We start from the raw sequence: 23,066 nt of genomic DNA on the forward strand, positions 1-23,066 counted from the left end.
AATTGAGTCCTAGCCTCTGGGACGTCGAATCCTACCAAACCGAGTAGTCAGATTGATCCCGAGCTCTTAGATTTAAGTTCCCATGACTAAAAACCCACTTTGGCCAAATGCTCTTTTGGGTCGCGGCCCCAAAAACCCGAGTCGCGGCTTACTCAAGAACAGGAGATAAACCCTTCTCTGTTTGCGTTGTGGGTCGTGACCTGCCTAAAGGGTGTCGCGGCCCAAGCACCCAAACATCCATGAGCCATTTGCTTCTTCAAGCCTGGGCTGCAGCCCAACCACGAACTCAGCCATGAAACTCTGTTTTTCTCATTTTTATCATTATCGTAGACTATAGTTGTGTCTATGCCTACCTCTAAAATAGTAAATAAGAGGATTATAGCGGTTTCTATCACATACTACGGTAATGGGTTAATGAGCATTAATATTGTAGTCTATTTTTATGTTTTATGTCTTGAGTTTTATGTTTTAGTAGCTTTTCTTTACTGGGCATTAGGCTCATTCTTTTTTATTTAGATTGTGCAGGTAAATGAACATGGAAGGTGGGATAGATCTAAGGTAGCTTTGGCTTGTGTATTGGGCGAGGAACTTAAGGAATGAACCAATGGGATCGATCAAGGATGACGTTGATATTTTGAGTCTTTTAATTATGTCTTTATGATTTTCGCATTTAGTACTTGAATATTTAAATAAAGGTTTTGTTTTCTTTATGATTTTATGTATAAACAATGGGTTCCCGTATTTTTGGATTTTCTACGTATTATTAAATAAAGTTCTATTATTTTATGTATATATCCAAAAATAGTAGTTATGTCTTAGTAGTTTTAAAGGTCTGAGGTCTTTAAGTTAGTCGGGTCTTTTACATTATATTTTAATAATTATTATATTGTGTTTATGTGTAGAAATTGAAGGGGAATGAGAAAATTAAAGGAGAAAGGCAGCAAGGTATTTTTTTTATTATGTTTTTGTAATTAGTTTAATTTAGTTAATAAAAAATATATTTATATTCAAAATGTTTGAAATATTAAAATTATTAGTCTTAATATGTGTTTAGGTAATATTAGTGTTATCATTACTTATTTAGAAAAAATAAATTGTGAATGTTTACTAATATGTGTTTCGAAAAATTTATTGTGAATATGGGTAGAAAATAATAAGTGTTTAGTGTTATTAATATATTTGTAGAAATATATATAGTGAATATGTGTAGAAAAATGTATATTATATTGTCAATATTTTGATAATTTTTTAATGTTATTTGCAGGCTTTTAAATTTTTGGGATAGCTTAGAATATAGACGTTATGCTACTAAAATTTTGGTAGAGTTAGGGGACTAAATAAATAATTAAATAGTAAATAAAACTTTGAATAATTAGAATTAACAAAATAAATTAAAGAATACATTAAAAAATTAGATAAATAATTTAATTTAATATAAAAAAATTAATAATTTAAAATTTTATATCGATAGACATATATCTAGTGGATGCATTGAGGGTGGTAATCTGAGCCAATGTATTCATCTAGTATTCTTCATTTTTTCAAGATGTTTCTTCAAACATCTTGAAAAAATGTGGAGTAGTATATGTCTCCTCACTATCTCTAAGAGATCCACTAGATCAGAATATGGTATGTTGGAGTTTGGAATAAGATAATTAAATAATAAAACATTAATGTAATAAATAATAAGATAATTAAATTATAAAATATTAATTTAGTAATTAATAAGATTATTAAATAATTATCAATTAATTTAATAATTATATTATTAATTAATTAAATAACAATTAGAATATGAATTCAATAAAACTAAACTCGAATAAGTTGTACTTCTTAACTGTATTGGTAATTATAAATCAACTTTTAATATTAAAATTTTACATTAATTTTAGTAATATAACAAAGTAATAATAAACTTAACAAATAATCAATAATTTTTTTAAAATAATTTAAAAAAAGGATTAATCATAAATTTAACATTAATTTGAAATAAGAAAAAATAAGTTTGATAATTAAAAAAATAACTAATTATGAAAAATCATGACAAATTTGAAAATTAAGAATAAAATAATTACCTATAATTATATTTAATTAAACAATAATTGAAATAAAATTTAATAATAATCATAACTATAATAATATTCTTAATAAATGTCGTTATAATTATTAAAGAACATTTAATCTTAAACATTATGTTGCAGTTGTAAAAATTAACCAAGTCAATTTCTTGTCTCAATTTTTCCACCTTCATTTCATCGACCAAATGTTTAGATGTTGCTGATGCCTGATAGCGATAATATTTATGGAGCTTCATCTTCTCAACCTCCAGCTTCAACCTATCCTTCCATATACAAGGCAGCACTGTCTCAACCTATGGCACCTCCATACATGTACGGAACAACACCATCACCTTATCCGTGGTCGATTCCACCGTCGTCGCAGCAGCCGTATCCCTAAATGTATGGAGCAAGATCATCCACATTACCCTCCCAAAATCCCTAACCAATGCTGCCGCCGCAGCCACTACAACAGCAACAAGAAGACAATATGAAGGACGAGACAGCTGATTTAGGAGAGTAGGTTTATATTACTGATAGTTATTGTTGCATTATATTAACAATAAGAATATTTGTTATCAAAATTAACTAATTTGAAAATTTAATAAAGTATTTTTATTTTTAATATATCTGTATTCAAAGATTTAAAGTTTAATTAATAATTCAAATTTTAATCAATGATTTAAAATTTAATTAATAATTTTAATTTTAATTTATTATTAAAATAATTTTATTATTTTTTATAAATTAAAATGTATTAGGGACGACACCATATGTCGCATCTAATGATTAAGTATCAGAAGTGACTGATGACATATAAGAGTGACACATCGATCAAAATTATGCCACATGTGAAAAAATTTAGTGCGACATCTCAACTTTTAGGAGCGACCCATTAATCATCTCTAATGTAAAAAAAGAAGAAAATATGATCTTCCCTCTCTCCTATTAGGATTTTATCCTTTTAGCAACTTTTCTTTATGAATTCTTTATGTCATTCATGTGTACTTCTTTTTCTTTTCTTTGGTCCACCTTTATATATATAAAAGGACCACCTTTATTAAATCAAAAAGGAATTCTTGACTTCAATGCTGTGGTGGCCTGCTTCTCATGAGCTCCGCAAAATGGATGTGCAAACTTAAGTTGTATCATAATATTTAATAATCACAAACTCACACTAGCAAATGAACATAAGAATATTTAAAATAACTATAAAACATTCAAAAATACTATTTTCTTTATTAATTTACATGTTTAAGAGTATTGAGATAAATTGTAATAAATTAGGTAACTACTTCTCTTGATCTTAAGAAAACTTAATACACTGAGCACTCTCTATAAATAAGATGGTCACAGTGAAACTTGTAAGTCAATTTTGAGCCTGCTAAAATTGTACTATAAAAAGAAATAATATTGGACATAGGTCACTTTTAAGGGTCCAATTACTATACATGTTAGAGCACTCTTAATGGATACTCTACTCTATTTTTTAAAATACCTCCAAAAAACATATATTTTTTTATTTTACATCAAAGGCATACATTATACCATATATTAGATTCTCTATATATTTCTCTACATCATTTAATTATTATATCTTTAAACATATTTTATTAATTAAAGTAAAATAAAATAATTAAAAAAGAAAAAAATAATAATAAATATATATATATACTAAATGGGAGAGAGAAAGCTTATAAAGAAAAATAATAATATTAAAATATTATATAAAAGATATGTAAATGTTATGTAAATGTAGATATAGATTAATTGGAGTTTGTGCATAACTATTATAAATATATGTATAAAGGAGCTGATGGAATGTGTTTTTATGAGTTTTAGCTAAATATTATAGAGAAAATGTATTACAAAATACATCACCAAAACATTTTTTATTATATAATTTACCTCAAACTTTTACATTATATTATATATCAACTTCTCTATTTTTTCTCTACATCATTTAAATATTATATTTTTAAAAAATATTTTATTCATTTTAAGAAATAAAATAATTAAATATAATAGTATCACACTCATATATATATATATACAAAAGTTTATAAAGAAATTAATAAAATATTTATAGCTTAATGAATAGTGTTTCACTATATATAAAGAAATACTATTCATTTAGGTAAAAAAATATAACTTTACATCACCTACTGGAATACTATTTAACAATTTTTTCTGTATATTATAAAGAATTAGACATTTTACCTCTTCCATTAAAAGTAATCTTATTAGTATTTTGCTTTAACTACATTAAATTTGCTTAAAAATGAATAAAAAATAATTATCGTTTTATTTCATTAAACATATCAAATATATCATGATATCATTTTATAATTTCATCAAATATGGTTTATAAATAAATATTTATTCTTTCTAATTATATATTTGCCGTGTTTATCAATTATCATTCTTATTGTATAGTGTATAGTGTATAGATCGCGCTTGTGTCATAACGATCCATGCAAATTGACAGCTTATTCACGTCCATAATGCGTGCACTCCTCTTGTGAATAATACATACACAAGTATATCTTATAGTATACTTTCATATCAACTCCTTATTAATCTTTCCTATTTCGACAACTTTAGGTGCATGTATATATGCGGAATCATTATGATTAAAGATAGTCGTTTTCACAAATAATTTGTACATCGAGTTCAACATCATTACAACTAATATGCATTATGCCTCTCATAATGATAGCAGTGTACATAAAATGTTTTATATTTTTTTCCATTAAGAATATTCTTATATTTTATAGAATATTCTTATATTTAATGATAAATTGTAAACATAATTTAAATACAATAAAATTAAATAAATTAATTAAAATAAGATATTTTTTAGATATTTTACAATAATAATTATTTAAAAATAATAAAATCATATATTTAATAACTTAAATAAAACTTAATTATTCTTAAACTTAATATTATATTAATCATATAATATATAATCTTTTTCCAAATTCAAAAATTAGAACAAACATAAACTTAAATAAAAATTAATTAAGTAAAATAGATATTTTTAAGATATTTTATGATAATTTAAATAATTAAATCATATTTATTTAAAAATAATAAAAGTATACATATCATTTTTTTATCTTATAAATTTGTGTGATAGTTTATTTTTTTATTAAGTGAATGTAGCTCTTTTTCTTCATCAAATTCGTTAATGGGCATTGTGAGATATATTTGTAACTAAAAATAGTTTATGCATGTATAATAGTGTCTATACTATGATTTTTTCTATTCTTATTTTATTTCTATTATTAATTTCTTTTTAAATATTATTGTATTTTATATATATGTCATGTAGCCATGTAAATATATATATGTTAACGTTGTGTGTAGATGTTATATATATAGAGATTATTGATATAAATATTTATATATTATAGAACTATAATTCATTCTATTATATATATATATATTTAAAAAAAAATAGTAAATCAGTTTTTATTAAAATTATAGACAATTTTTACAACATTAAAACTAAGCAAACGTGCATTGCGCGTTGCTTCTACCTAGTATAATATATATATAGAAGACTTCTCAGTAGTTACTACTCATAGATGGGTACTAACAATTATGATGATGTGACAACATAGTGACTTGGTATAGCAAGTCACCAACAGATAAATATATTTTTTTTACATTAATTTCGAATTTAGTTATTTTGTTTTATCATAATTAATGTTGTTTCCAACCAATGAGAGACACTAGCTATATTTAGAAATTGACATGCATTTGAAAAATGAAAAATTTACAATATTATATTTTCATAATAAATACACGTTTTTTATCACGTAACCCTTCCAAAAATTTGAAAAAATTAAAATTTATTTTTAGAAATATTAATTAACAACTATAGATATGGACCATTGATTTTAATCTAATGGTTAATATTAAAGTAACCATTTATGGGTAGTAATCATTAAGAGTGCACACATATATATGTTGTTAATTTCTTAAAGGGATTTTGCAAAAAAAAAAAAAAATCTAAAGGGTTGTTTTATATTAATTCTATGGAGTAGAAGAGTGCATATATTTTATTGGGTAGTGAAATCACTATATATACATAGGTACAAATTATTTTATGAAAATAATTAATTATTGTATATAAATTGAAATTATTGATTTAGAAGTTACCTACTATTTTAGTTTAACTTTTTATTTGTAAATAATAATAATCACGATTTTTTTAACAAAATGATAATAATAATAATAAATAATTAATAAATTATATCTTTATATATAAAAAGTGTGTATCTAACAAATTAATTCTAGATTTAATAATTTTTTTGTCAACTTTAACAAAATCTTACAAATATTTAACTATAAATCTCTGCAAAAACAATTAAAAAATAGGGTAGACTAAATATTTAATAATTATATTAATATAAATTGTTATGATGAAATTGCTCGATAGTTGCTCGATGGTGCTCGATATGATTATTGTAAGAGACATAATTTTTTACTTGGGTGTCTGTTTGGAGTGATTTTTTTTTTTAATTTGAGTTTTTTTTAGATTTACACGTTTGAGATGTGTATATACACATTTGAGAAGTTGAAAACTTGAAAGAATACAAAAACATGTCTTAAGAGTGAGGTATGTTTTGAATTTTTGTATTTTTTTCAAGCTTTACAATTCTCAAATGTGTATATACACATCAAACTTGTAGATCTCGAAAAAAATACCCAAATTAAAAAAAAAAATCACCTCAAACGTACACCCGAGTAAAAAATTACAGCTCTTACAAGAATCGCATCGAGCAACTATTGAGCAACCATCAAGCAAAGTCAAATTTTTCATGAAAATCTTGATTTTAAAGACTCCTCGAGGTGGCATCGAGCAAAGTCAATTTTATGCAGATTTTAGGGTTTCAGATCTGAAAAAAAAATCGCGAAAAAAAAAATCCAAAATCACGTCTATATTTGTTCGAAAGTGTAGTTCTTAGTGTCTTAAGTGATACTTATCATGATTTTAAGTTCTAAATCATTCAAATCTATCATGAGTTTTTTTTAGCTTCCTTGAAGAAGTTAAAGAGAAAGATAGATGAGAAACAGAGATGTAGGGAGTGGAAAAAAATAAGAAAGAGAGGGATAAGGGTGTGTGGTGATGGTAGTGTTGTGGCTACCATTTTCATACACACATAATAGGAAGAGTTGGGTGCAAAAATAATGATAGAAGTCTTTTTAGAAGCCCCTATTATGCATAGAAATTCAAATTTTCCAAATAAAAGGGAAAGCAAGAGAAATATATTTTTTATCTTTACTTTTGTTTTGATGATAAAATATGAATATAGTGATTTTTTATTTTATTTTTGAGAAATATGAAATCCGGTATTAGTATTGGTTAATGAGAAAATGAGAAGAAAAGTGAGAGAAAGTCCTTTTTTTTTAGAGCGTAATCAATTCAATTAAAAAAATGATATTTACATTAATTTTGTGTTTTTTAATTTTTTTTATTAAACATATTTATTATAATTTTTTATTATTTAAAATATTTAAAAAAATTATGGGGTGAACCAATAAAATTATGACACGTGATTATCACGTCTTTTCGCATTACACCTGATTAAACATGTAGTGACAGTTAAAATCTAACATTAAAATTAAAATTTTGTTAATTTTTTTCTTTAAATCACGGTTTTGTGGCTAATGCACAAATACAAAAATTAGTATTAAATATATATGTGTGCATATACGAGGAGAATGAAGTAGAAAATTAAGAAGGATATAATTCCATGTATTTTTCTCTTGCATTACTAGATGCATGGAATCTAAAAACTAGCAAGTAGACAAATTAACATTATTATTGGTTCATGAATTTTTCTGAAACTGATCATATTTTGGTCCCATGTATAAACCACCGTTGAATTGGATATATATAACTGCTAACCCACTTTGTAAACATTATATATAAAATATTCAACAATGGGAAATCGTCGACATAACTTTTTTATTAATAATAAAAACAAAATAAGTCTAATTGTATCACAAAATCGTTGTCCTCCCATTATGAAAGTTGTGTTTGATAGGAGGAAGAGACTAGGAAAGATGAATAAATTAAGAAAAATAAAAAAGAAAATAGTTCTTATTTTATATTGTTTGATATTAAAAGTAAAAAAAAAAAAATGTTTGGAGGGTAGAAATAAAATTTGTGGACAAAATTCTTTGAACTTGTTCAAGATTGTTCATCTTCTTGTCCTGTTCTTCTTTTGTGTTTGTATCTTTTCTTTATTTGTACTTTGTGTTATGTTATATTCATAATTTAAATATCGAAATATCACACTTGACATTTATTGAAAAATAATGCTTATAAATAATGATATTTTATACAATAAATGTAATGTCTTAATCTCCAGGGGCCGTTCCGGTGTACATTTTTAAACAGTGCTAAACTCATTAATCGAGTCATTTGGCCATAATCGTGAACTAAGTATGATTAGCGGTTTAAAGTTAAAAAATTTGGTTAGGATATAACGTTTCACTAAAACATTTAACGTATACATTGGGATCTAAAAATATAATTTAAAGGTTAATTACCTCAAAAGATTTACAACTAGTCGACCTAAGCGGCAAAATAGGGTTTAATCCTATTTCTTCTTTCAACCATCGACCGTGGTGGTCGAGCAGCCGCATACGTACACATCATCACCTAAGCTCTCCAACTCAAGGATGGTCCAGCTTTCTTTTTCCTTTACCTGCACCACATAGCACCCATGAGCCGAATCTCAGCAAGAAAACTTAATATGCTCATGAACAAGTAATAACATATTACTAAGTCATAATAGGCATGCCTAGCAGTAATAACTCTACTCATGCATGCAAGCAGGTACAAATACATGTTTGTGAAGTCCTGCGCTCTGAGTAGATGACTAATAAGTCTCTCGCTCTAAGGTAGATGACTAATAAGTCTCTCTGAGGTAGATGACTAATAAGTCATTCCTTGATCAGTTGACTAATACGTCACTCTCTAAATAGATGACTAATAATTCAATATCGGTCAGATGACTGATAAGTCTATCCTAGTCAGATGACTGATAAGTCCATCTCGGTCAGATGACTGATAAGTCCATCTCGATCAGATGACTAATAAGTCTATCTCTCTATCTTGGTCGGATGACTGATAAGTCTATCTCGATTAGATGACTAATAAGTCTATCTCGATTAGAGACTAATAAGTCTATCTCGATTAGATGACTAATAAGTCTATCTCGATTAGAGACTAATAAGTCTATCTCGGTCAGATGACTAATAAGTATATCTCGATTAGATGACTGATAAGTCTATCTCGGTCAAATTATTGATAAGTCCATCTTGGTCAGATGACTAATAAGTCTATCTCGGAGGTCCCATACCCTCCTAACCATGTGACATGTAGGTCACCTTAGCCTTTCCGACTTTGGCTCTAAGTAACTAGCCTTTAGACTAGACAAGCGCTTTTAGTTTTCATCGAACTTGAGGTCGGTCCAGCACTAATGCTCATGATGAGTCATTCAATGCAAATGTCGATTAGATCTAATCTTTATCGGCTTGCGTTAAACACGCTGCAACCGTCCTTGACTCATAAGTCAACGCCATACGACCATTGCTCGGTACTACTGCCGAACTTGACTAGTAAGTCACAGCTTCACAGTCAGTACTGACACCAATGCCGATCCCTAACTAATAAGTCAGTGCTTCCTCGATGAGGTAATGCAAACAGACATATATCATATGTAAAAAATTCAGATATAAGACATTTAGCATGCTTAATTGATAATTAGAAGAAAAATTATAATCATGCACAAATACAGAGACTCAAGCTCTGATTAATCTCAATTTCAACATTCATGCCATGTCCTAACTTCATGTATCTTATGCATCACATGCTTCACATACTGGGAGCAGTTTTCTTACATTTGTTCCAAGCACAGGTTACCAATAAACGAGCCACAAGCACGATCCTGATTCAAATCCCCTAGTGAAAACCTAGTCACAACCATAATATAAAACCTCATCAAAATGAGTAAATAAATACTTCCAAACCCAAACCTAGCATTCGGGAATTCAAAACCTACTCAACTGGGTAGTAGGATCAATCATAGGCCCTTAGAGTTAAGTTCCCACAACAAAAAACCAAATCTGGGCAAAAATGCCCTCTAGTGCCACGACCCCACCTCCCAAGCGCCGCGGCTCGCCTCCAAACAGAGGTCGAACCCTTCTTTGCCTGAACCTAGCGCCGCGGCGCGCCACCTTGTGCCGCGGCCCTAACAGCCCATCAGCAACCTCCACCTTCTTCATTGAGCCTAGGTCGTGGCCTAACCACAAACCAGCCATTTTCCTTGTTTTCTCCATTTAAAAACCTTCCAAAAACCTATCCAAACATCCCAAAATCCCAAAATCAAAGTTTCCAAACATCCCCATGATCCATAACCAACAAAACCCAAGATTCAATTCATTCAAAACTCATCAAAACACAAAATCCAATTCAAGCTTAAAAACTTAAAAACTTAGAACTTAAAACTTGAATTACCTCCGATTGAGTTGTTTCCCAACTAAATCCTCTGGCTAATAAGCTTCTAATCTTCCCTGGAATCACTATGCCTCGATCCACACTTGAATCCAAGTCCTAGAACTCAAGTTTTCTTCAAAAATACGATCGGGAGACGAAAATAGAACTTTGAGGGAGAGAAAACGTTATGAACATTCTTTTTGTTTCTTAACAGGTTACTTCAAGCTTAAGTAACCTAAAGCAAATCCTACTGCTCGGGATCTCGAAAACGCCCCCGGGGATAAAATAGTCAAAACTCCCAGAATTCCCCCCTGATCTTACTAACTCCCAACTTATCATCAAATATTTATTCTCATTACCCAATATCCCGGTAATGTACTAAATACCCATTGACTCACTTCGAATCAAGTATAAATCTCACTGTGACTTTCCCACTAGCTTACCTCCTAGGATCGTCTCGTGCTGAGTAACCTCAACCAAATAATAATGAAGCACCACACACATGCCACATATATGCCAAAGATGCCTAAAATGGCTAAAATATGAAAATCACCCAATTTATCAGAAATGGGTTCACATGCATATTTAATACACCTAAACATGCATATAATAATTTAATTGCATAATAAATCAATTATGGCCCTCCTGGCCTCCTAATCAAGGCCTTAAGCCTTATTAGGAAATTTGGATCGATACAACTATCTCCTCTTTATAGAAATTCCGTCCTCGAAATTTATCTGAACAACCCGGAATATGAATTTCGCATATCTGATTCTAGTTCCCAGGTCGCTCCCTCGACCTCATTGTTTTTGTAACATTACCTTGACTCAAGGTATAACTTTGTTCCTTGGAACCTTATTCCTTCTGTCTCATATCTGAACTGATTATTCCTTACATGATAACTTAGCCTAAATCTCCAGATTCCCATAACTCAACTCATGAGTTTCCTTTAACCCATGTTCTCAACATGGAGATACATAATACACTGTATACATCTGACAGTGCCAAAGACGTGGCCAATCCAAAGGCAACCTGACCGGTCCTATCCAGGATTCAAACGGTCAAATTAATCTAGGGCTCAACTTGCCCTTACCGCTTCACCCATTTCCATGGTGATACTTTAAGGAAGATACAATCTTTTACTAGGTCAAATGAAGGCTTCTAAAGACTCCAAAGGGTAAAATTGTCATTTCCTGCCTATTTCATTAATCATAATTAACACCCTCCAATTCCCGTTATTCTCAATATTCTCAAATACCAATAATTCATATCCCGTTACCCTTTAATTCTTGGCAACGTTCTAATCACCAAATTACCCCAAGACTCACTCCAAGCCCTGAACTTAATCCCGTTATGACTAGACCGAAAACTTGCATTCCATGATTGTCTCATGCCTAATGGCTCGAACCAATCCACATATAATGTGGTATTATTTATAATTCACCCACATGCATGAAAATACACAACCACGCCCTCTACAGGCCAAATTACCAAAATGCCCTTATAATTAAATGTGGACCCATATGCATGCATTTACCATCATATAATAATATAATACACATAACACATGCATATAATCATTAAATAGCATAATGAATCAATTATGGCTCTCCCAGCCTCCTAATCAAGGTCCTAAACCTTATTAGGAAATTTGGGGCATTACAACTATCCCCTCCTTACAGAAATTTCGTCCTCGAAATTTATCTAAACAACCCGGAATAAGAATTCCGCACAACTGATTCCAGTTTCCCAGGTCATTCCCTCGACCTCACTGTTTTCGTAACCTTACCTTGACTCAAGGTACACTTTGTTACTTAAAACCTTATTCTTTCTGTCTCATATCTGGATTGGCTATCCCTTACAGGATAACTTAGCAACAATCTCCAGATTCTCATAACTCAACTCATGAGTTTCCTTTAACCCATGTCCTCAGCATGGAAATACACAATACATTGTGTACAACTAACAGTGCCAAAGATAAGGTCGATCCAAAGTCAACCAAACCAGTCCTAGCCAGGATTCAAACTGTCAAATTACTCTAGGGCTCAACTTGCCCCTATCTCCTCACCCTTTTTTCCATGGTGATACTTTAAGGGAGATAAAATCTCCTACTTGGAACTTCATGCTCCTACTTTTCAATTCAGTAACACTTTTCCATTTACTCTGAGAAGTGAGCATCCAAGCTCTAACCTCTAATAATCTCAATGGTCCCCTGAACCATCACATGATCCAGAATCAACACCTCACCCATCTCATTCCAATGAATTGGTGCTAAACATCCTCTGTCATACCTTATCTCATAAGATACCTTTCCAACACTGGATAACTCTCTCTCTTTCTCTCTCTGACTTACCATCAGTCTGAGAATAATAAACTGTACTGAATTCTGTCTATATACTCATCGCCTTCTTTAACCCTTCCAAAACCTGGAAGTCGCAATAGAGTCTTCATCTGATAAGATAGAACTTGAGTTTCATGAAGGCGCTCTATCTCTTTCACATAGAGAACTGATTACTAATCAGCTGCATTATTCATCCTTACTGACAAAAATAAACTCACTTGGACTACTGGTCCATAATGACTCAATGCCAACTCATACTGACACACTAACCTGGGCAATCCCACCGCGAAACCCATCGCGATGTTTTCTTATTTCCATTATAAAATACTCAAAGGCTACAATGGCCTCACCAATTTCTAATACTTTATCTTGACCTGTTAACAGGCTAAGAATTCTACCACGCATACCATTGTGTCCCTCTCCATCTCAGGCCATCATTATAAAACTTTCATATCCTGTTACATTTCCATGACACCTGAATGAAGAAAATAAGAGAATAGCATGAGATTCATCCATAATCTCCCAATTAATATTAGAGTCCATCGGATTCCAAATCCGACCCTACACCACAATAAATTCATATCTGACACTGCAAAACCCTTAGCTGTTATATTATTTTATAATATAATGTAATATTATATTATTTTATAATATAATGTTTTAGATTAAATAAATGTGACATAGAGTGTCACATATTGTAACATATAGTAGAGAGTTACATTATTTGGATATATGTGAAATATCCAAACATGTAACATATTTGGTGTTACAAATTCATCACAAATTTGTAACTCCTAAATATCACCCATTATTGTGTAGATTTGTTGTTACACAATATTGAGATGAATTTCTTAAAGCCATATGAGAAATGGCTGATAGAGATGTGATTTTAACTCCCATATTGTGTATGGAAGTTACAAAACCAAGTGGGAATAAATTGGAACGTTTTGGAAAAAACTGAAAAAAGTGTTGCTGAAATTGACTGAGGGCCGCGGCGCCTGGAACTAGCGCCGCGGCCCTAATGCCTGACAGCTTCTATAATTTTAGTTTTTTATCCAACTTTGAACGATTCCAACAGCTTAGTAACTCCCAATTCTCTATTTTAATTCCATAAAACACCCAATTAATCATTGGTAACAGCCATGGGGGTTGGTGGAATTTGAAATTCAAAGGGTGTCTCTAAACTCTATAAATAGGAGCCTAATGCTCACTTGTAAGACACACCATTTCTATCCACTAGAGCACTTGGCTAGAAACACCTTGAGGCTTGATTATTCCAGAAAGCATTTCCAAAATCTGAGAGAGATCCCTTAGTGCTTGAGTTAGGGGGAAATAAGCTTTTGGACAAAGGTTTTAAACCTTGTTCAAGTTGGTGATCCCCAATCCTCTTCACTTAGGTTGTGTAAGTGAGAGTTTGTTTGTGGTTTATGTTCTTCCTTATATTCCATTGTTCTTCTTCTTATTCTCTTGTTTTATTTACTTGTATATTTTGTTTAAGAGTTGTAATCTCTTCATTTGGTCCAAACACTTTATTTTACTTGTAACTTTTGTTTTGAGTTGTACTTTACTATTCTCTTCTTCTTCATCATCTTCTTCATTTCCTTTGTTTTATTTGTATTTTCAGTTATAGAGTTGTAACACTTTATTTAATCAATCTTGTCCATTGTAATATTTTGCATAGAGTTGTAACATTATCTTACCATTTCCATTGAGGCAATATTATTTTTCCTAACATTAGCTAATCTAGCTAAGACATTCAACTCAATCTTTCTTAACTGTGGTTCACTTAGTCATCTTTCCTTTTTAACCCTTTTTGAAATGATAATCTCAAACATAAAACTGGCCACTTGGCCCACCAAAAACTCTACTCTAGTTCTGGTCAGATCCTTTAACCAACATGTTGCATAAGCAATCCTTTTCCCCTATCACTGAGGTGTCATAACAGCCTACTAACTGGTTCTGATCTGCAAGAAGTCTCATAACCTTTTCCCAAGGTACATGTGATATCCTTACAACCCAAGGAAACTCTTGCCTTCCGAGGCGTTCCTTGACCCATTCAAATAATCTTTTGAATGCTATGTCCATCTAATTCACAAACACTTGGCATTAAACAAATTCTCAAGACATACTCAGCACTCCCAGTGCTCTTATCTATTGTAATAGTCTTCTGATCAACCTTCTCCCTGGTCTCTAACTGGTACTAACCAGATCAAAAATCCACTTTTGAGATTTCCATCTTACTCTATATCTAAGCCTCGAGTTCTTACAACCCTGCTAAACCATTCAATACAATGCCTTAATCTGAATCCATTCCTGACACTAATCCAATCACCATTCTATCTCTTCACATAAAGGAAACCCTGGAAGATCCCCTGGAAACACATCTAGAACTCACAGACTAATCCAGTCTGTCCTGACCCCACTGTCACAATCTAAGTGGTATCTACCACACTAGCTAAGAGCTCTATGCATCCCTCTGCAATAAAACTCTAGCTCTCAATACAGATGTCATCAGCATACCAACTCTATGCACAGTGCCAACTGTCACAAGGCTTTCCACTCTCAAGTTCAAGAGTTACCATATTTTCCTTGCCATTTAGCATTGCCCCATACTTACTTAACCAATCCATATCCTGAATCATTTGAAGTCAATTATAACCAACTTAATCAAAATCACTTATGAGTCTCTTTTAATCATAACCCAACTCATCTCTTAAATCACCAATACTATATCACTTTCCCATCACAACATAACCATGTGATCAACATATCATCTTTATGCCCCTCTATATGCAACAAACAAAGGAATAGCATGGCACCAAAACCAATCAGCATAACTTAAAGATCAGAACTAGAAAGCTGACCTGCCACCCCCAGAGGAACTAGTCTCAGTCTCAGACTCTGGCTGCCTCGGAATAAACACTCGAACTGGAGACGAGCTGTCCATCCCCTTTTGTTCATCCTCTCTTAGCCTTGGGCAATTCTTCATGATATGCCCAACCATATCACATGCAAAACATGTCTTTACTCGGAATTCTCCCAGATGACGTCTCTTACACCGAGTGCATATTGGATAAGTCTTCCATCTTTTCTTCTTGCTTGCTCCAATAAGTGGAGGTACCACTATCTGAGCTCTGTGCTCTTTGATACTCTTTTCCTCAATCTGATGTCATGCGCTCTCAACAACAAGAGCCTTTCCTACCACTTGAGCATAGGTAGAAATTTCATGCACTGGGGCAACTGTAATCCCTTTGGCTATTTCAGGATTCAACCCCTGAACAAACTTTTCCTTTCGAGCCACATCTGTGGGTACCATGTCTAAAGCAAACTTGGCCAACCCATCAAATCTGTTAACATACTCGGTTACTGATGCCTTTCCCAGAACGAGATTCACAAACTCATTCATCTTAGCAGTCTTGGCTGCATCACAATAATATTTTTCATTCAATGACTGCCTAAATTCTTTCCAATCCATTACAGTTGTGTCTCGTGTCTGGGATACTACCTCCCACCATGTCCGGGCATCATCCCGCAATACAAATGTAGCACAGATCACCCTATCGTGACCTACCAGCCCCATACTATCCAGAATGAAACTGATCATGCCCATCCATTGCTCAGCTCTAAATAGATCTAGGCCCCTCGAAGACTGGAGGGTAATACTCCTGGAATCTTCCACAGAGAAATTCCCATCTGTTCTCAACCCTAGGCTGAGCCAAAACTGATGCCACTCCTGGCATAACCAAGGAAGAAGTGTTCCCCAACAGATTCTGTTGTTGCTTCAGACACCTGATCTCTTCCTCATGCCTCTGCAATCTTGATTGCAAATCTGTGAACATCTGCTGAAAATTCATAGGAGCAGATGAAGAACTAAAACCCTGGCTGTAACTCCCAGCCTATGTATAACCACCACCAGGCCTCATTATCTACCTTGGCTATAACCTGCTATTTGAATCTGCAGTCAATAACTTGACCCATTAATCATTATGAGCATATAAAAAGCTTTCCTCGTGGTACCAATTTTATCACACCACAATCTCAAACCACTTGTAGTGCTAAAAATATGCCCACGGCATTCATACATCAATCATAATCCCTGCTCTTCAAACATTCACACCATGCCTCCAACTCCAGCATGCAAATATTACAATTATATATTCATGGAGCAAGTAATCATATGATCATATATTTATATATAATCGCGGAGCATATAATCATATAGTCAAGAGCCAGGCTCTATCAGAATCTCATGCTCCCTAACACATTGTGCAGGTAAAGCATTTACATTCTATTTAAGCAGTTAAGCACATAACTACATAAATAGTTACCATTCCCTGAGTGAAGCTAACTTCAGTGATGAGTGTACATGCCCAGCTTGTCTTCAGGAACCCATAAACCTTGACAGGCTCTGATACCAAATTGTAACGTCCTAAACTCCAGGGACCGTTACGGTGCATATTACAAACAGTGCTAAACTCGCTAATCGAGTAATTTGGCCATAAACATGTAACTAAGTATGATTAGCGATTTAGGGATTAAAAATTTCAGTTAAGATGTAACGTTTCATTAGAACGTTTACTGTATACATTGGGATCCAAAAAATATAATTTAAAGGTTTATTGCAATAAAATATTTACAACCAACCGATCTAAGCGGCAAAACAGGGTTTAGCCCTAGTTCCTCTCCTTCAAACCTCGGTCGTGGCGGTCGAGCAGCTGCATATGTACACATCATCACCTAAGCTCTCCAACTCAAGGATGGTCCAGCTTTCTTTTATCTTTACCTGCACCACATAGCACCCGTGAGCCGAAACCCAGCAAGAAAACTCAGTATGCTCATGAACAGTCATATCATGATATCAAATCATATCTGGCATGCCTAGCAAACATAGCTCTATTCAAGCATGCAAATAAATTCAAACAATGCTTGGGAATCGAGGATAAGACACTACAAGAAAAAACAGTATTCATAGCACTTAAAAACTGCTAACCGGGAGTATTGATAACACTTCTGAAAATGCTAACATAGCCCCTGTTATTAAAAGTCCTGTCTTTTCTATAACAGTATTCGAATGTTATGTTCGATGTTATCTTAAACTATTTAATAACACATTTTTAGTTGCTATAATATTCAAATAATAACATTTAGTTAGAGTATTTGATTATAAATTTGGAGTTTAATCTTATACTTTATGCATAACACTTTTCCACTGTTACATTTGATTATTTTGATAGCTTTTTTAGTTTGTTATATTATATAAATCATAACGATTTGTTATGCTTATAATATATTTCTAAATCATAACATATTAAAAGTCTAGTAATAAAATTGTTGCTTTAGTGTGGATAATATATTTTAAATTTTATTTTGATAAGTATACTTATAAGGTTTTTTTTATTAAAAGATTTTCATTATTCTATTTTGATAAAAAAAAAATCAAAATTAATCATAAAATGTAATTCTCAATAGATCGATAAACCACAAGTATTACATTAAACAATAACTAATTCAAAACATGAATATATCTACTTCATGAGATCTTAGTTCTAACTTAAATTTGAAAGCATAACATAATAAAGTTTTATAATCTTGAATATTTTTTACTTTAAAAATGAAAAACAGAAACATTATAAGATACACAAAAGTAAATCATGCATGAAACTTGCTCCATCCTTCAATTCATCATCCAACCAAGTACTTGCTGCTGAAGTTGTTTGTTGCCATCTAAAACTCTCTAAATTGAAATCTCCTCAGGTTTCCAAGGTAAACCTCCTCATGATGTTGCTCTGAAATTTTTTAAAGCCTACAACTGTTAATCTCTTCTTATTGTCAAACAATTTAACTCTGCAATGAAACATATATGAAAAGCAAAAAACAATGAAACCCAACACTACTTAAGTAAGTAATGTTAGATTAAACAAAAATATGTACAGTATAAACCATAATATGAAAGTATCAATCAAGAAGGGAAAAAAATTGTATAGAAAGACTTTTTAAACACCTGATGCAATGCAACAGAACACAATCATTTTATATAGGTACATTTTATATATGTTAAAGACATGAATAGTAAAAAGTTGAAATTTATTGTTGGCCATCTTAGTATGCATTTAATAGATCACTTCCTCTCTATATGTTTCTTAAATTACAAATTTATCAGGATTAGAAATGTCTTTCTAAATTCTTTTACTGATATTTCTTAGCACTGGTGGTGTAGCTTTGCAACAAATTTAAAATTTGAACGTTATATCACTAATATATATATAACTGAAAAATAAAACGAGCCAAGTAATAAAAACACAGTATAATTTTGTAATCCTCTCAACCAAACAAAATAAGAACCTGCAAAAGTATAACTATTGTTCTTTTTTAAAAGCAAAACAAGTTACCTCAAGCCAACGGGGAAAGCCAAAGGAGCCTCTAGGACAATGATCTGATGCAAGCCCATCCTCATTAACAATAGTTTGTCCTTCACAAAGGATTTCAAATAATGCATCTCTTTCCCCACATTTATTGGTAATACGCAAGATCGATGTGTCCTTGTTTTGAAGAATTATGTTGTTTGTGCTGATGATTGTTTCGCGAATCTTGCATAGTTTTTCAAGTATAGCTTTGACTTTCTTATTTGTTCCAAGAATCTCTCCAAGCTCCTGTCTCCTAACTGATTCATCAACTCGTGCAATATCAACAGCAAAGATGCAGCGGACAGGCTTATGATCACTGTCTGTCACATCCATGCAACCCTCATACCTATCAAACGGAAGATGGCAGGTATTTAAGTATAATACCATGGTGTCAGTGTATCCTAGACATGAGTAGAAAAGATATCAGTATAAGTTGTCACAGGTGTTAGTCCAGTACACATGAAATTTTAATAAAATTATTGAGCATTTTTTCTCAACTCTGTTCCCTCCCTTCATATGTGTGATTTGAAGTTTTGAACATCAAATTTTGAGCAGATTAATATGAACTAAAGAGCTAGAGACTTAGCCAGAAACAAAACTGATGAGCTTCTTTTGATAAGTACATGCATCCAAATATGGCCTTGACAATCACAAGCCTATTAAATACAGAATAAAGAAATGCATCCCTGTAAACCCGTAGAAATTTATCTAGAATCTCACTGGAAGAATTTAAGGGGGGCTCTAAAGGCCACCTGGATGGCCTTACACCAGATAAAAAATTATGAGATACATTCCATTTGTTTTTATACTTTATTGCAATTGGGAAAAAAAAATATGTTACATATTAGAATCACTTACTGCAATATTGAGGAAACTACAGGACACTTCAAACTGCATTCTGATGCAGTGGTTGAACGGCTATCGCGGTATATGATTCTATTACACCAAGCTGGAATTCGCTTCTTTTCACCTAAAGCATACCCTACAAAAAGATAATTTACAGACAAGTCAATTATTTTCGGAAGCTTTTTATCAGCATCAATGAAAAGCTCTACAGCAGGAACAAAAGCCCACCTACAAGATTTTTTTACCTGCTAAACACCTGATTAGAAGAGATACAAACTACCCCAACCACCCCTCTCTCGAACAGTTCAATTGGCATAAACTGAACAATACTACTTGCACAGAAAAAGTTACCTGCTAAACCAACTTGGTGTCTTTCAAACTTGTATGTGGGAGGAACCTAATATCTGCCTCACGCATTCCTTGAAAGACATTTCCAGCTTCCATTTCTGCTCTAAGTTGATCCTTTTCTCTAAGCCATTCGAAACATCTTTGTGACACAAAATCTCTAGCTTCATCATAAGATATACCATCTAATCGATAATTAAGATCACCAAGATATATGACCATGTCTGCCTCAGATAATTCAGGCATCCCTTCAGCAGAGTAGGCAACACCAGTCTTTGAAGACAACAATGCTTCATAAAATGAACTGAAACTATTTAACTTTGAAAAAAAAAATAACTCAGACCAATTTAGCATGCTACAGTGATGATATGTACATACAGTTGTATTTCGAAGCACCTGAGCAGCACATGAAGCACTAGCTGCAACAGAAAGGACCAATGGCAATCCAGATCTATAAACAAGCCAAAATAAATACATTGAGAAGACAAGCGAACTAAACAAGAATAGGTACAGTATTGTACCGGAAGCGACATTGAAGAGATTAGTTGGTCGACTGAAGGACATTGTCTAGTATACATGATCAAAGTCTGCATTGCGACTATTAACCGCTTCTAGATGTTCAGCGAAGTGACAGTTAACAAAGCACATTATTCGATCATACACTCTCATCCTCAAACCAACAGCTCCCTAAAAAAAAGTCATCAATTTCTATTTAGACAAAAGGCAGTTCACATATTTACTTATGTTGAGTATATGCATCAGCAGGCATGAACATTTATAGATCTATAAGCCAAATGGAAACCATAAAGAAACCTTTTGGAAACCATCAAGTCTTTGAATGAATAAAAGTAACAACAATGTATGCATCACAATCATGTCATTCAAATTAACATAAAGAGCCTACCTTATTACCAATCGCACGCCCAAAGCCACACAGAACTACTGCTGCATCAACATCTCCAACATAAGCTCTAATATCAGTTCTCACCCTAAAGGATGACATTCAACAATCATTAATGAAAAATCTTAACTGACAAAGAGACCATAAAAAGATTAAGTAGGCCGAATGCAAAAGCATGGAAGAGAAGAACAAAAAAATCTTAAATATAAGGTTTCTATCATTATTCCTGAGAAAATCTAGTTCAAGACATACCATATAAATATCATAGAAGTCTGTCATGAATACACAACAGCTGAATAAAGCTTTTGATGACAGAATAGGGATGCAAAACTTGAATTGATAAATGGAATATAAGTAAAGGAAAACAATCAAGGCCAGTTAAATGCATACCTAACAATTGCAAATGAAATACAATTGCAAAAACTGATATGCAAATAATCATAGTTTAACTTTAAGAGAGTAGAGCTTCAGATCACACTTATAACAAAAGCTTAATAAAATCAGATAATAGAACATGCATAAATCAAATCTAGACAATCCTAACTTCATACAAAAAAAAAATACAGCAAAAAGGACTAAAGGAGAGGTAACTACAAAAAGACCAACACAAGCAATTCTAACCATGGTAAAGACTAACTACAATCAGTTACAGGAAGAGTCTATATTAAAAAAATTAGAACCAAAAATTAAAAAACAAGATAAACTAATAAGAGGGCCTTTCTAATCACATGAAACTAGAACAAAAAATTAGAGAGTTGCACTTAAAATTTACGAACAACAGGGATTTAAAAAGAAACAACACTACTTGTATTCACTTGTACTATTTATATAAAGAAAAAATACAAGGAGTAGAATTGGAATACAGAAAAAATACTTCCTAAACTCACAAAAACAGGAAAATAGTACCTGTTTCTATAAAAAAAATTGAATTGGCTTGTGTGTGTATATATATTTAATTAAAAAGGCAGCCAAGTGAAATGTTGGCATGGGTGAATCATAAATCCTAGTACCTGAAAAGTTAAATTTCTTGAGATTGCACCTTCTCCAATTATTCCCACCTGTGAGTATACACTGAGCATTAGACTAACTAAACATACCAAAAAAGCAGGTTCCATCTACAGAAACTATGAAGTCATAAACTGAAAAGCCCAAATTTGTGCATTAACAGACTAAACTTAGTGTCCCTCAGCCTAGTCAAATGCACACAAATAGAAGAAAGGGTGAAAATAAATACAGTACAACAAAAGACATAAGAGACCTAATATGAAATAACTCAAGTTTTTACTTTTTGACATTAAAAATATATATATATATATTTATATATATATAAAAAGAAACAAATTTTGAGTAAAGTTACGAATACATAGTCACAAAGCTAATAAACGATTCTACCCAAAATCCACAAACAAAAATAATAGAAATATATCAGTCCAAAATAACCCCTTTTTTTCTTTCAAAATAGAGGTTAAACCCAAATGAAGTAGTGCATCAACAAAGAGAGAGAAGTGAGAAAAACAAACCTTTTGCCAGTATAGAAGGAGTGGAAAAGGAGCCCAGAAGCAAAGAATCCATTGGCATTTTGCTTGAACCAGAAAACTTCCTCAGTTCATTTACACCCAAAAAGGAAAAGGATGGCGATGGCGATGATGAT

General features: G+C 32.0%; 1 protein-coding gene across 1 annotated transcript; it reads right to left on the minus strand.

Moving 5' to 3' along the window:
* Nucleotides 1-20,460: 20,460 nt before the first annotated feature.
* Nucleotides 20,461-21,197, minus strand: LOC133829489 (type II inositol polyphosphate 5-phosphatase 15-like). The gene is made up of 2 exons (XM_062259207.1): nt 20,893-21,197; nt 20,461-20,787 (listed from the first exon to the last, which is right to left on the minus strand). The coding sequence occupies exons 1-2, from the start codon at nt 21,076-21,078 to the stop codon at nt 20,524-20,526; spliced, it is 450 nt and encodes a 149-aa protein (XP_062115191.1). The 5' UTR covers nt 21,079-21,197; the 3' UTR covers nt 20,461-20,523.
* Between the last annotated feature and the right edge of the window lie 1,869 nt (nt 21,198-23,066).

This window comes from Humulus lupulus, chromosome 4 (assembly GCF_963169125.1).
Source record: "Humulus lupulus chromosome 4, drHumLupu1.1, whole genome shotgun sequence".
Taxonomy (NCBI): Eukaryota; Viridiplantae; Streptophyta; class Magnoliopsida; order Rosales; family Cannabaceae; genus Humulus; species Humulus lupulus.